General features: G+C 38.3%; 1 protein-coding gene across 4 annotated transcripts in view; it reads left to right on the forward strand.

The window, feature by feature from the left end:
• Nucleotides 1-10,972, forward strand: part of TNC (tenascin C) — a 177,227-nt gene extending 166,255 nt beyond the window's left edge. For all 4 annotated transcript variants that reach the window (XM_073639722.1, XM_073639721.1, XM_073639723.1 and 1 more), the window contains 3 exons: nt 5,485-5,646; nt 6,483-6,646; nt 9,280-10,972. In XM_073639722.1, coding sequence (XP_073495823.1) covers nt 5,485-5,646; nt 6,483-6,646; nt 9,280-9,390 — 437 coding nt within the window. In that variant the 3' untranslated portion in view covers nt 9,391-10,972. The remainder of the gene's footprint in view (nt 1-5,484; nt 5,647-6,482; nt 6,647-9,279) is intronic.
• The last annotated feature ends 5,545 nt before the right edge of the window (nt 10,973-16,517 follow it).

A 16,517-nucleotide genomic window follows, 5' to 3' on the forward strand; every position in this document is an offset into this window, starting at 1 on the left:
GCATTTCAAAGAAAACCTACTGGGGACTTTGCATCTTGGATTACTAGTTGGAGGCAGATTTTCAGATGTTTCTCCCCACCCCATTTCCTTGACAGACAGGTCTCTATCTAAGCGATTGAGTATCGAGCAATGCCGAGCAAGCTCGCCCACCACTACTTGTAACTAGTCATCTGGGCATGCCAATTGACACACCAAAGAGGGTCCAACATCACCAGAATTACTCCTGAAAGAACCCTGAACAGTAATGCCTGGTGAACTTACCCCAGATTTATGGGAGAGAGTTCTGGATGAGTAGAGAGCGGATAAAGTCAGGGAAAGTTTACCAAGCTCTACTGGGCATATCTATGGTGATGGCTTTTTAGTGTGGCAAATCCAAATTATAATTGTATTAATTCTGAAAGAAAAAATAAATGATCATCAGATTATTTAGAAAAGGAAGAATTTCAATGGAGTAAAGCAATTCAATAGCCACCTGCAGCCGACATGATAAATGACCATACAAGACCATACAGAAGGCCCCATTACCACCATTGGAGTATGTTCACATGGAAATTATTAAAGACGGAAAAATCCAGGGCAGTTTTTAAGAGGAAGAGTTGTTTTTCCTTTGATCATAATTTCAAAAGGTTTTAGAAGTATTTTTTTCCCCACATCTTTTCTATTACAGTCTATTGACCTAACAGTGTCAGAAGTGTCATAAGTAAATCCATGGGCAACTTTGCATCGCTGGGGTCTTGGGATCAAGTACCATCAAGGACAACTACTACAAGGGGGGGGTCATATGTTCTCCCCGTTGTGTGAATCTATTCCCACTCTCCGAAGGAAATAGGGAATTTAAATTCTGAACACCAATGGGGACAGCAATGATGACTTCTGTAAAGCTCTGTGAAAATTAATGGCGCTATACACGCAAGTAAAATAAATAAACAGGGCTCTGCATCAAAAAATAAAACTTCAACTAAAAAGATATTCCAAAATATTTGGTGGAAACAGCAACATAAATTTTTCTTAGGAATAGTATTTGAAGCAGCAATTGAAGCAGATCTACTTCAAATACCTTTAAAAAAACAAACAACCTTATATACACTAGGTTTAAAAGGAATCTGTCAGCTGGATCTCACCCCCCAAACTATTCATAAGAGCATAGAGATCTTTCAAAAATAAGTCCAGCAATACCTTTATATGGCCGTTCCGTTCCTGCATTACTGAGAAATCAACATTTTAATCGATATGCAAATGAGGCTGAAGAACTATGGTAGATCTAAACTAATTGGAAAAATTTCATCACGCAATCTAGCACTTTTTTAACCCCTTCACCTCAGGGCCATTTTCAGTTTTTGCATTTTCATTTTTTGCTCCCCTTCTTCCCAGAGCCATAACTTTTTTATTTTTTTGTCAATATGACCATGTAAGGGCTAATTTATTGCAGAACAAGCTGTACTTTTGAATGACACTATTGATTTTACCATATTGTGTACTGGAAAATGGGGAAAAAAAATCCAAGTGCGGTGAAATTGCAAAAAATGTGCAATTTCACAGTTGCTGTTTTTTTTTTTTTTTTTTTTTTACCATTTTCACTAAATGCTAAAACTGACCTGCCATTATGATTCTCTAGGTCATTATGAGTTCATACATAGATACCAAACATGTATAGGTTCATTTTTATTTAAGTGGTGAAAAAAAAATCCAAAGTATGTTAGAAAAAAAAAGTCACGATTTTCCGAGACCCATAGCGTCTCCATTTTTTGGGATCTAGGGCTGGTTGAGGATTTATTTTTAGCGCCAAGCTGAAGTTTTTATTGAAACCATTTTGGGGTAGATATGATGTTTTGATAACCCATTATTGCATTTTATTTCAATGTTGCGGCGACCAAAAAACATAATTCTGGCGTTTTGATTTTTTCTCATTGCACCGTTTACTGATCAGATTAACTCTTTTTATATATTGATAGATCGGGCGATTTTGAACACGGTGATACCAAATATGTGTATATTTGATTTTTTTTTATTTTATTTTGAATGCAGCAAAAGGGAGTAATTTAAACTTATAGATATTTTTATTTTTTTAATATTTTTAAAAACATTTTTTTGTATTTTTCACTGGCTTCATTAGTCTCCATGGGAAACTTCAAAGCTGTGATCACCAGATCGCTGGCTATGAGCGCTGACCGCTAGGGGGCGCTCATAGCATCCTGGCAATAATAACTGCAGGGGTCTCCTGCAGACCCCGGGTTGTCATGCCAACCCATCGACGACCCACGGCCATGTGACACAGGCTCTGATGGGTGGGGTTAATGAAGCGCTTCTTGAAAGCGCGAGTTAACTGCGGCATTTAACATGTTAACAGCTGCAGGTGGGTCTCAATTCCACTCGTCACTGTTAGGGGCAGAAAGGTGCGGGCTCAGTGCCGGAGCCCGCACCAAAGGGAGAGATCCGACATGTGTCGTAATAGTACCGCACATGTTGCAAAGGAGTTATAATGGTAACTTCTTTATTTCATAATGATAAATATCCAAGTAGACAGATAAAATCATTATAAAATTAAGAAGTTATTATTTCAAAGAAGCGCTGGATTGCATGGTAGAATTTATCCAATTTGCTTAATGTCTTGCCAGCCTGCAGGTTCCTTGGTCTCTGTTTGATGCCAGAGGAGGTGGCACTGGGCGGGGAGTAGAGCTGGAGTGACAGAGGCTGCAGATCTACAAATAGCTCTTCAGCCTCATTTACATTTCAATTCGAATTCAAATTTCTCCGTAATGGGGGAACGGACTGATCATGTAAAGATATTGCTAGACTTGTATTTGAAGGAGCTACATGGGTATATAAATAGTTTGTGGTGTGAAATCCTGCTGACAGATTCCATTTAAAGAAAAATATGTAATATCCATTGTAAATAGGCTGACTTCTAAAAAAAAGTCCTTTTCTATATATGTGAATCTTAGGATCACCAAATTATGAGAAAGGAAAGCCACACAGTATTAGCAAAAGCGAAAGAAATGAACTGGAGTATAAGCTGGTATACACGCAATGTGTATGAGCATGTTCACACTGTGGCCATTAAACAGACAAAACCTAAGATAGAAACAAAATGAGCAAATACCCTGCTATAAGTAAGTAAAAAGTAATAGCGCATATAAATAACATTGGTTACTTAGTAAACACTATTTTTGATAAAAAAAAGTGTAAAAGTCTTCCTACCACGTCAAGGTGAACCCAACGGAGACAGTTTTCATTTTATTTGTATCTGAAGTATTAGCAAATCCCACTCTGACATTCTATGTATTACAGAAGAATTGAATAGCTACAACATTAAGATTCCCTATTTCAAGATTTCAAAATCTTTCCATTTTGAAACACATAAAACCTATTTAAAAACATATTATAAAATCTGCCAGTCCTCATTTGTACCTACTCAAATCTGTGCATGAGAGTAATTTGGGACCTACAATACAAAGACTTACATTTGAACCATGGGGTTCTGGCTCTATATAATAGTTACTGAGCACAAAAATAACAGATTAGTTTAATATGGATTTTTTTTTCTACTTTGAAATCTGTTATTTTGTTGAACAGTATCAGACAAGCAATTAACTTCAGCAACGGAAAATGATGTTTTGTGAAGAAAAAAAAAACCAAGTCATTATTTCACTGCCATTATCGTACAAAACAGTAATAATGCCAGATTATCCAGTTAAATTGATTCATTCTGTTCAAATTATTTTTTTTTTAAAAAAGCAAAATAAAAGCTAATTTACCTACTAAAAACAAGAATTACATGCACTTACACACAGTTAAGAAATCATTAGCAAAGCTCATGGGTTATGAATAATTTTCTAAACCAGTAACTGTTTAACAGAGGAAAAAATAAGAAAAATATGATATTGACATGTTTGACTCTTTGTCCTCGTATGGTTCCTGCAAAGTCCCAAGTGATGAAAACTCCCATCACAACATATTTCCATACGAGAAAATTTGTCCATAATGATTGACAATGTAACAAGTCAATAGGTGCTTGTTGAAAGGATATTTTTTTTTACATTGGCTGCTGAATAATCGCTAATGTGATCATTCAGCGATGGCACCGGAAGTCAATAGGAGACTAGCTGTTGTCAAATCAACAATGAAGTCACCGGACAAGGTCTTCAGATCGAGGAGCATTTCACTGGCAACAAAAACACATAGTACATATTCTGGTCTTTTCTGTGGTAACAATCGGATGCGAAACCTTGACGATAAAGAAACAAGACAGAAGAAGAACTGAAGCCTTCAAAATGTGCTGGAGAAGTACCAGAGATAACGAGAAGAGCAAGCAAATCAATTATGGAACAAATCAAGCAAGACACGTCACTCGAAGTAATGATCACCAAGATACGACTTGCCTTATTTTGACAATCATACAAGAAGCAATCACTGGAGAAGGACATCATGGTCGGAAGAATAGAAGGAACTAGGTGAAAAGGAAGACCAGTAACCTGATGGCTTGATACAATCAAGATAAAGGTGGAGAAGACCCTGGTGGACCCATCTAGGCTGCACAAGATCGATCTTCGTATAAATTGTTCATCCATTAAGTCACCATGGCTCGAAATCGAGCTGAAGGCCGTTGAATAATAATAATGATCATTCAGTCCCCATAGAGATTGCATATTGTCCATATGACATCTCCATTTTACATGGGAAGATAGGAAATACGATCAGGGCACATGAAAGATACGGATCGCCCAACGAACAAGTTTGTCTGCTCATTTGTCAGATGATAAGATACCATGCTTATTCAAGCAAATGATTGGTTAAAAGTAGAGATAGGAGAATCAGTTCGTAGGCTCCAGGTCCAACACAGAATCGCCTCTTTCCTGCCAAAATCCTTAGTGTCTCTCCGGATTAGTAGGCTCTATGTAACGCCATCCATGCGTCACGCCACAATAATGATGTCAAACCGCCAACAAATAGAAAAAGACATTGGAAATTCTGGCATATTTGCAAGGAGTCTGTATGTTCTCTCAATGTTTGTGTTGGTTTGGGGCTCCTAGTGGGCGGCCATGGGCCATAGACGTTGCTCTTGGATCACGGTCCAGCAACCTGATTCACTCATCTCTAGTAATAAGTTGGTTGATAACATCATTGACCAGAGTAAAAAAAATCCTAAATTTAGTTCCCTTGGAGAACCAGTTGATACAGGAGGGAAGTTGTCGGCGCATGCAAAATAATTTCAATTAAAAGGGTTTTCCAGGATTTTTTTCTATAAACAGCGCCTCTCTGGCTTTCTTAGGTATTGCAAGTAAGCCTCAATTATTTTATTGGAGTTGCGATGCAATACCAGACAAGACAAAAGTGCAAAACCATTTGGGGAGATAAAAAACGTGAAAGCTGTATTGCACTTCTGGACAACCCCTTGAAATGGTGGAGGTGTTTCTTCATGGAGCTCATGTTTTTACAGTACAAACGTTGCGTCATGGTACTAATGTAAAAATGTGTCATTTCCAGGCCTGGACAACTTGCACAAAATTACATTCCAGGGGCAATATGAGTTGCGAGTGGACCTTAGAGATTTGGGTGAAACGGCCTTTGCTGTTTATGACAAGTTTGAGGTTGGCGACTCCAGGAGCCGGTACAGGCTGAAGGTAGACGGTTACTCCGGAACAGCAGGTAGATGTTCTCCTATGTAACAGAACTACGTTATGATTTCTAATGTCTATATCACATTTTATACAGCCATTATCTCTACCACACACAGTACGCTGCTGCATTTAATGGCCGTGCTGATGTACATGTTTTAGTTACTTAGGCTATTAATCATATTTACTCATTATTTAGGGGTGAGCTTCTACGCGCTAATATTTTACCTACTGTAATTAGATATTTAATTACCTCCTTAATTACCATTAGGATGATATTGTTAAATGTGGATGTGAAGGGAATAGAAAATTGATTAAGCTGTCATGTTTCAAATAAATGATCAGTGTTTGTATAATTAAGGGAGTACCTGTCTTTTCACACAAAACCTGTAGAAATGCATAGTCTCGCTGCCCATATACTAGAATTAAAGATAAAACTGCTTTCAAACCAGTCTAATATGTACAGGCTCAGTCCCAATTCTCATGTCTTGTAACATTCTATCAATGCTGGGCGGTGCTTTTTCATCTGCATTCTTCCAGCACTATAGGTTCTAGAACTTTTCCTCACTTTCCAACGTGCGTTGCTCCTGCCATTGTCTAATGGCTTACCTGTCCTCAACTAAAAGTCTATCTCTCTATTATGCCTGTATGTAAGAGGAGAGCGGGAGCGGAGAGACAAAAACCCTTGATTTTTGGATGGGTGATTTGCAGATTACCTATACCATAAAATCGATTAAATGAGGATAAGTTGACTGGACATATACTTGTTATACTCTTGTATGTGGACAGTTATGGTATATTGTACATAGGCTATCAGTTAGTGGTGACAGACATGCTATTAACATAATGTGGTTTTCTGCCTTATAGGAGATTCAATGACTTATCACAATGGACGTCCATTTTCCACATATGACAAGGACAATGACTCCGCCATTACCAACTGTGCTCTGTCTTATAAAGGAGCTTTCTGGTACAAGAACTGTCACAGAGTCAACCTTATGGGTAGATATGGTGACAAGAGCCACAGTCAGGTAAGCACCAACTTTTTAATATATAATTTTCCATCATTATTACTATTATAGTTCCTTAAAGGGAATCTGTCACCAGGATTTTGCTACCTCATCTGAGAGCATGTAGGAAAAGAGACCCTGATTCCAGCGATGTGTCACTTAGTTAACTGGGTGCAGCAGTTGTGATACAATCAGAGTTTTTAACTGTAGCAGAGCTCAGAAAGCTGATCCCATCCACACCACAGCTTTCTGTGTACATCGTCTATTGACAGAGAGCTGCTAATCAGTACTGGGGGTGTGGTTGGACCAGGGCTCACAGGAGCTATAGTCTGGGCAGTGATAATCTAGTGATAAAACATTAATTGTATGGAAACAACAGCACACAGCCTAATAAATTACATATCACTGAAATCTGTGACTCTATTGCTACCCCATGCTGTCCTCAGATTACATAACAAACATAACATAACAAAAACCTGCTGACATATTCCCTTTAAGTCATCTCCGATCTCTTTGATAATCCTTAATCATGAAGCAGTAAATTCCCTACTCCAAACACATCGCATCTCTGTGCAAAAACTTGCAATTCAGGACCCAACGAGGGATTAGGCCGCAATTGAATTTGCCTATACACTCAGATTTTCCCGGGAAATTCGATACACAGAGAAATTATTCTCAGCTAATTTAATATATCTTATTATATTCTGGGGTCTCCCCAGCATCCAAAGCATAATAAACATAAGATGTAAATTATAAAAAAAAATACTTATACTCCGCTTCCGCTCAACTCTCCAACCCTGATCTTCACCGTCACCCAACCGGTGCTGGTCGCATCTTCTTATCACTGCTGCTCGTTCTGAAATCCCCTGGGTCTCTTCACACTAGGCCAGAAATTCTGGCTCTAATGAGGTCCTGGACGGTTCTGCACAAGTGCGTGTAAGGTAACGTCATCATGATGTCACAATGTGAAATTGTGCGGACATTTCAACACGAGTGGCGGTGATAAGAACATGGTTTGAGGATCGGTAATGGTGAGAAGTTAAGGGGGCCAAATAGGTTGGGAAGAAAGGTGAGTATAGGTTTTTTTCAAAAATTTTTAACTTTTTGATGGTTCCTTACCATTTTGCTGAATCTGCACAGAAAGGAATTACAAAAAAATCTGCATTTTGAACATTTAGATTTTTGGAATATTCGAGTGGAATTGAATTCCAGTCGAATATATTCTCTCATGTCTAGATACAAGAGGTATTTAGGAACTTAGAGAGTGAATCACATAAACTCCTATTCTTAATAATTAAGAAACTTGGTAACCCTTAAAAAATCAAAGAGAACTTAGAGTTTATTAAGGACTGTATATTCATGTGATGTGATCGGTGTAATTGGTGGGGGGCTGACACCCGGAACCCCTAAGTGAATGGGGTTATGCTTCTGTGTCAGGCATAGATTCCTCACTGTGCCTCCATAAAGTTTGACAGGATTCTTCTTTCTGCTTATCTGTTGGATCACAAATGTTGAATCCCCACTCACATTAGGCCACCAAAATATTTTCCCCAAAAATCAAGTTATGTTCAAATGTTTTTGGTCCACACAGAGTTTTGGTTGTCTACTACTAGGACCACATCTTCTCAGTCTGAATATTTGGAGCAGATAAAACAACAACACTTATATTCACCTACGTTGTTGCACCATTTCAGTGGTGTCAGCACTAGCGTTCCTGAGGCTCATATGCGGTGGTTAGGACACATAAGCTCTGAGCCCAGTCAGCGATGGCTTCACTGTCCTCGCCTTTGGACAAATCAAACATCAAGAAAAAGTCAGAGAGCAGCACCATCCCTGGCTTCCTGCTGATGCTCAATATGTCTAAAGGCGGGGACAGTGATGTCAGTGGTGATTGGGTGCCAGGCTCATATGTGATTACTAGTGATGAGCGAGCATGCTCGTTACTCGAGATTTACGAGCATGCTCGGGTGTTTTCCGAGTATCTTGGGCGTGTATGAATGTTATGTTTGAGTCACTCCGTGTTCATGATTTGCGACTGTTTGACAGCTTTAATACATGTGAGGAAAGCCTAACGAACAGGCATTCCTCACATGTATTAAAGCTGTCAAACAGTCGCAAATCATGGACACGGAATGACTCAAACATAACATTTGAGCACGCCGAAGATACTCGGAAAACACCCGAGCATGCTCGTAAATCTCGAGTGACGAGCATGCTCGCTCATCACTAGTTATAACAATCGCACGAAAACCCTTGGAATGCTAGTGCCGACATCGCTGGTATGATGCCGGCACAGGAGGTGAATATAAGTGTTTTTTTTTTTATCTGCGCTAAACATTCAGACCGAGAAGGGGTTGTCCTAGTAGTGAACAACCTCTTATTAACTTTTAATGAATATTTTTGGCCAGTTTGGGCAGTTGTAAATTTTTGCCATTACCATGGACAATAAGGCACATGTATATTTAGATAACTTGCCATTTTTGTTGGGTCCAACAATCTATCTGCTATAATCTGTGCTATTGTATTGGACAGCTTGATCACCAATGGTCCAGTATTGCGTTGCGTGTCACCACGTTGAACTATTTCTATAGCAAAATGCTCTGTATAGTTTGTCAGTATTATTTATATTAACTCATTTGCTTTATTTCTTGTAGGGCGTCAACTGGTTCCACTGGAAGGGTCACGAACACTCCCTTGAATATGCAGAAATGAAAATAAGACCAGTCAGTTTCAGAAATCTTGAAGGAAGAAGAAAGAGATCATAAAGACTAAGATATTATCATAAAAGTCCATAGAAGAAAAGGTGGGAAGACTGACTTCAATAACGAATGACACCAGCCAGTCTATGCCCTCTACCATACAACCCCCCAAAAAGAAGTGTCTTACCGAAATACCGCAGTGTCTTAAGTATGTCATTGCGTCAAGGTGTTTTATGGCCCAAAACAACACCAAAGACTTTGTGATGCAACTAAGCGTCCTCCTCTAATGATAAGGAAAGGGAATAAAGAGGGACCGAACATTGACAGGAACAATGAAAAAAAAAAAAGAAGTGTACAGCGGTAGATTTAGAAATTGTCATACATGGAACAAAAAGCTATTGTTTAATATTTTGTCATAAGTGAATTGTTTTATTTGGTGGGTTTGGCGGCTTTTATATTAAAATAATACATGACGTTATAAAATGTATCGAGACAAAAACTTTTGACATCATTTTTGGAAGAAAACTGTCATTTGAAAAAAACAAAAAGTAATAAAGTCCATACAGAAACTTTTGGTAATTAATTTGAAGTAGGCCCCCTGATGATGATTATTATGGCATTTTAAAGGGATTGAGCAGAATTAGAAAAGGGTGGCTGTTTGTTTTTTTTTCAAAACAGTGCCGCAGCTGACTACAGGTTGTGAGTGGTATTGCAATCAGCCTCATTCTTTTTCAATAAAGGACACAAAACACTGAGAGATGTTGCACTGTTTCTAAAAGAAAATAACCATGTAGCTTAAATCCTGTGCAACCCATTTAAGAGTGTGTTTAAGAGTTCTGACGGCCATTTTGAACCGGAGAACGAGCCCACCTTTTTCCATAAACTTTTAGAAAATTGGACAAAGTAGCAGCTGCAAGTATTAAGTAGTTCTCCTGATGCTACTATTTATAAATGTAATAATATATTAAGGTGCAGATGCAAGATGACAAGGAAAGTAAGTATTTTGCCTGTGTCCTTTTCTAATTAACAGAATGTGCTTATGATACTTGCCCGACATCAGACAGTTGCATCAATGTCAGATCAGGCAGGATTAATGGGCTTTACACCACTTTTGAAAAGTAACTAAACTTTCATTTTTTTAATAATTTTGTCCAGCAGGGAAAGTTATGAAACTGTGAAAATTACTTTATTAGGGGATTTGTCTTCATTTCTGTATAATAACCTAATTAACGTGGCTTTATATCAGCCACTTTTCTCCAGTCAATTTGCCTGCGTTCAGCGTTGGAGTTCAGATGATGGCAGTGATGTCTCTTCCTCTTGTTATGCTCTTGTAGCAGATAGTCCCCAGAGTTAGGGGCTTGACCCATCACTGCCATCATCTGTACTCCATATGAGTATGTTCTGATATCACTGCAGCTAAAGGCAGGAAAATAGATTGGGGAAAAGTAGGGGTTTGGAAGCCACTTACTTGCATTTTTTTACAGGAAATAAAAGATAAATACAATAATAAAGTGATTGCAACATTTTATAATTTTCTATGTTGGATAAAATTCTTTAATAAATAATTGAAAAGTTTGGTTATTCTTTAAACTTCACTTTTGTGGATATACTTTATATATCTATTTTGTAAAAGTTTGCAGATACATTTCCCTACTGTTGCTAAAGTTTTGGGGCTTTAATACAACACCAGTAGCAGGTCCTCCGACCTACCAAGTGCCAATTATTGTACTAGTGACCTAAGTGTTAAAATGAAAAAGCAACTGTGGATGAGAAGAGCCTACTGCACCCCAGTACAACATTAGTAATGCAGTGTAAATTGCTCAAATTTTTATGTAAATGATGCATAAACGAAAACATAAACCATAAAATGGTGTATAAATGTGAGCCTACATTAAAGCTAAAGAACCCTAGGGGTGTGTTCACACAGAGTTTCTGATTGTGGATTTTGGCATGGAATCTAAGCCCAAAATTCATCAATTTCCAAATATACTTTCCAGTCATTCCATGGAGAAGATATACCTATGGTGTGCTTTGCACATTATACTAACTCATATTTTATTCGGGAGGGAAAAAACAATTCCGTTAATTCTTGGCACATTGAAAATGTGCCAAATTTACCACTAAGGCTGGATTCAAATGGCCGTATTTTGCTGTCCATAAATGGACCTCAACACTTGGATTCACTGCTGGTCTACAGACTTGAGCTTACAGTCTCAGCCTATATGCATTTGAGGCTGTAAGATTTGGCCAAGAGTCCCCTGGTCAGTCCAGTTTCTACGATCTGTAAAATATGGCCAAGTCTAAAGTTAAAAAGAACTGAAAAAATTCCCCATACATCAAAAAATGTAAAAAAAATTCAGAAAACACACAAAATAATGTTGAATGAATGCAAAATTTCCATATCAACACACCCTAAAGATTTCAGACCTCCATACAAAAAAATTTAAAAAATGCAAATCGTAATAGAAAATTAGTAAAACAAGGGCAACATTTGAAGGTACAGAAGAAGAGATATACTGCAAATTTTATTTTTTTTGCCTTCACTGTTCCTCAAATTTATCTAATCTAGATGCTTGCATAGAAAAACATAACTTTTTTTGGTGTTACTGCCTAATGTTAAAATAATGAAGAATGTATTAAAATGTGATTTCCTGCCATTTCTGCTAAATTGGCAGAGATACGTTGTCATCAGCCATGGACTGTACATACAGTACAAAACTGAGAAGTTTAATATTAAAATAATAAAAAAAAATCAAAGTAAATGCATTGTCAATATCAATAATATGTATAATTTAACACAGTTACTTTTTTTTTAAAGTTCTAAAGTCATTATTTGAGAAGTTAAATATAAACTCTGGAAAACTGCTTGAGATTTGTCTGCTGCAGACCATAAGGCGATACCCTGATATGAAGATAAAATATATCCAGGTATTATGCTCACCTGAGCGAGTTGTGTAGTCAAAACTCCGGTGAAAGCTCAATATCGATGGCGGGGGGATGACCTCCACCAGGATGCTTGACAAGAAGAGTGAAAATTCACGGTTGTAGACTGCGCTGCCGAAATAAAGATTCTTGATCCAGAGATATAATGAGTGTCTTTTATTCCACGACGCGTTTCGATGCCGGACTGGCGTCTTTATCAACTGTACAGTACAATTGGTTTTTACACTCCATAGTCTGGCATCGAAACGCAAAAAAACACTCATTATATCTCTAGATCAAGGATCTTTGCTTTGGTAGCGCAGCCTACAACCGTGAATAGTCTCTTTTTGTTAACTAACAAATTTGGCATTGTCTTGTTAGAATATCTTCACCTAATTTCCAGCCTTAAACAAAAGATGACAACATACATCCTTTTACAGTAAAAGTATTTAGGATAGACAGATATAGGTAGAAACCTTGTCAGTGCCATCAGTTGGGGAGACACCTGCCGCCTCACAACCCCGAATACATACTTTCTGTAAGAATATGGAAGGATCGTAATCAACCCCAAGACGTATTCTAACAATTGCCAGTACAAAAAACACATTCCAATACAATAGCACATTGGACTGTGACCCATTATGGCTAGGCAAGATCAACTCAACTAGGGTTTAACTTGTGTCGATATCTTGACCTATTTATGCTGTAATGATGATGCCCACCCATCTTTTTTTGAACTTCTATGGGCATATCCTTCATTGGTCAAATCTAGTTCATTCTCTGACTATCTAAAGAAGTTTCAAAGTTTTCTACCCCTCAGTCAGTGCTTTCCATTTTATTATAGACTAAGGTTGGTGAGATTCGATTCCCAACACCAGGTCCATCAGCCAGGTCAGTAATTTGTGGCCACTGGACGGGATCCCTGAGAACTACCTCCTACCTGATGGCATCTGTATCTCTTCTTTTGATTAGCCGGCCTGTCAAGATGCCATTGTTGCAGTGCGACGCACGTGTGATGGCAACCCAGGCCGACTAATCAAAAGAAGAGCTGCAAATGCCGTCAGATTAGAATCAGTTCTTGTGGATCCTGTAAATCTGTGGCCGATGGACTGGGTCTTACGAATCAATTCGCACCAACTCTACTATAGACCATTGTCGGTTGCCCGGATAAAAAAAGCCATTTCACTCAGCAAGATATCCAAAATGCCAAAAATAAATGAGCGTCAAAAACATTTAATTAAATAAAAAATATCTTTAAAAAAAATTCAGTGACTGTTAACTGAGTTGATGTTTTTGTACTGTATGCATAGATATGTTACAAGGGCAATAATTCTGTCAAGCACAAGAGCCTACAAATACAAAGGATTCTATAGTTTCTCTCCGCAGCAGGATTGCGTGACAGCATGCTATGTTTTTTTTTTATATATATATATCTGAGTAATTTTATACAAATTGGTTGAATAATATATTGGTGTACATGTCGACACAGCGTAAAATATACAATGCTTAACTCTTTTCAGGCCGTGGAAGCCTGTCTGCCTTTGCACAATGATGCGGTGCAAACTCCTTCACTGTTACAAAATATTAATTTGAGCGGCCATGTGCCATCCAGATTGTGCCAATTATTAGGTAAAATCTTTGGGAGGGAATCAAGTATCTCTCTGCATTATGTACCGTAACCTTTAATTAAGAAAATAAAAAAAATAAAAAAAAGATTGTACATTAAAATCGGTAGTTTGCCCTTTATTTCAAGTGAAATGCAATATACAGTAATATGGGATAGAATAGAGGCGCAGACAGGGGGGCCTGACATTGTATGAGCTGCATTGGCTGCTACCGGGCTCAGCCGCCTCTGTCTCAATGAATGCTGGTACCTGCACACATTCAGACAGATTGGAGGATGCTCAACCCAGCACATGGGGAGGATTACTTACAAACATTGTATGCAGCGCATCCTCCACGGTGCTGAGCTTCAGGGGTATGTCAGCAGTTGGGTCTGAAATGGTGAGGGAGAGGACTAATAGCAGCAGTCTACAGTGCTATAGAAAAGTATGACATGGATGCTGTGCTAACAGTCCTGTCTGTGTTGTGCCTAAAGCCCCTCATTCACAATAGATAAACAAAAAGACACCAAGGATAAAGCCACATGTATTTAGGGGTTTTCATCAAAGACCAGTTTGGTCAGTATAAAATACCCATCGTATCAGAATTGTGTGCTATATGGACAAATTGTAAATGGCAGACCATTCGGTTAACACACACAGAAACCAAGAGAATCACCGAACGTAGGGTCCAATTATCAACATGATATGTATAGATGTATAAAAAACTTTTATTTAAATATTGGTTACAGAAACACACCAAGCACAAGAGTGCCCATATTCAGATAAATCACAAAAATCAGTCAAAATTATTGCATCAATTGCAGGATCAAGACAATATATATAAAAAGGACCACCAGCACATACAGAAAGTATTAGCCTATATTGACACCATATGTGAATAAAAATGCAGAGTACCATTGACAGGTGCACACTGAATGGTGTGTGAAACCCACTGGTCATACAAAACTGTCTGTTATGGTAATGTATAATGATAATAAATATTAATAAAGCTATGCCAATGGGTGCACAGACCAAACAGTCAATGGATAAGAAGAAAAAAAGAGAATAAGAAACATCTGTTATGGGGCCCCCTCATGTGAGGGAAGGAAAGGCATCATGTTTGTTGTAAAAAATACATGACAAGGATAGGGTTAGAAGAACTGTATGATGTACCTGGTAAGCGGTCCTGAACTGAATGCGGAGCACACCCCGACGCGCGTTTTGGACACGTGGTCCTTCGTCAGGGACACATAGCTGATGGCCCAATGATTACTCCTCTGACAGCTTTCTCTTCCAAGTCTACCATGCACAGAAATATTTGGCTTGCTAGAGCGCTCCTATGTTTTCTATCAGCGAGCCATTGCCAGACTCCTTCAGCAGTGCCTAAAAGTGTCATAGAATCATAGAATGTTAGAGTTGGAGGGGACCTCCAGGGTCATTGTGTCCAACCCCCTGTTCAATGCAGGATTCACTAAACCATCTCAGACAGATGTCTGTCCGGCCTCTGTGTGAAGACTTCCATTGAAGGAGAACTCACCACCTTCCGTGGCCGCTAGTTCCACTCATTGATATGTTTTTTTCCTAAAATATGCAGAGTAAAATACTCAGCAAAAACGAATCATGGGAACGTAGCCTAAGTTTGTATTTTTGTGAGTTTGCACGTATAGATATGTTTTTTGTGTGCTTAGGGTATGAGCACACGTTAAATATTTGCAGCAGAATTTTTTGCATCATTTCTGTATCGCTTGGTTGGAAAATACTCCGTAAAATACAAGTGCATCTCACTAAATTAGAATATCATCAAAAAGTTAATTTATTTCAGTTCTTCAATACAAAAAATGAAACTCCTATATTATATAGAGTCATTACACACAGAGGGATCTATTATATAGAGTCATTACACACAGGGATCTATTATATAGAGTCATTACACACAGAGGGATCTATTATATAGAGTCATTACACACAGAGGGATCTATTATATAGAGGCATTACACACAGAGGGATCTATTATATAGAGTCATTACACACAGAGGGATCTATTATATAGAGTCATTACACACAGAGGGATCTATTATATAGAGTCATTACACACAGAGTGTCTCAAGTGGGGTACCACAGGGCTCTGTCCTGGGACCTGTATTGTTCAACATCTTTATCAATGATTTAGATGAAGGAATTGAGGGTAAACTGATTAAATTTGCTGATGACACAAAGCTAGGAGGGATAGCTAACACTAGAGAAGAGAGAGAGAGGATTCAAAAAGACCTAAATAAACTGGAGCAGTGGGCAGCAACCAACAGAATGGTTTTTAACAGGGAAAAATGCAAAGTACTACATCTGGGCAATAAAAATGAAAAAAGCATATACAGAATGGGAGGAATAGAGCTAAGCAACAGTACATGTGAAAAAGACTTAGGTATACTAATAGATCATAGACTGAACATGAGTCAACAGTGTGATGCAGCAGCAAAAAAGGCAAATACAATTCTGGGATGTATTAACAGAAGCATACAGTCTAGATCACGTGAAGTCATTATCGGTCTTTACTCCTCTTTGGTCAGACCTCATCTGGAATACTGTGTACAGTTTTGGGCACCACATTTTAAAAAAGACATAGACAAACTGGAACAAGTTCAGAGAAGAGCGACCAGAATGGTGACTGGT

This window comes from Phyllobates terribilis, unplaced genomic scaffold (assembly GCF_046119375.1).
Source record: "Phyllobates terribilis strain yellow unplaced genomic scaffold, ASM4611937v1 Scaffold_7__3_contigs__length_470593459, whole genome shotgun sequence".
NCBI lineage: Eukaryota > Metazoa > Chordata > Amphibia > Anura > Dendrobatidae > Phyllobates > Phyllobates terribilis.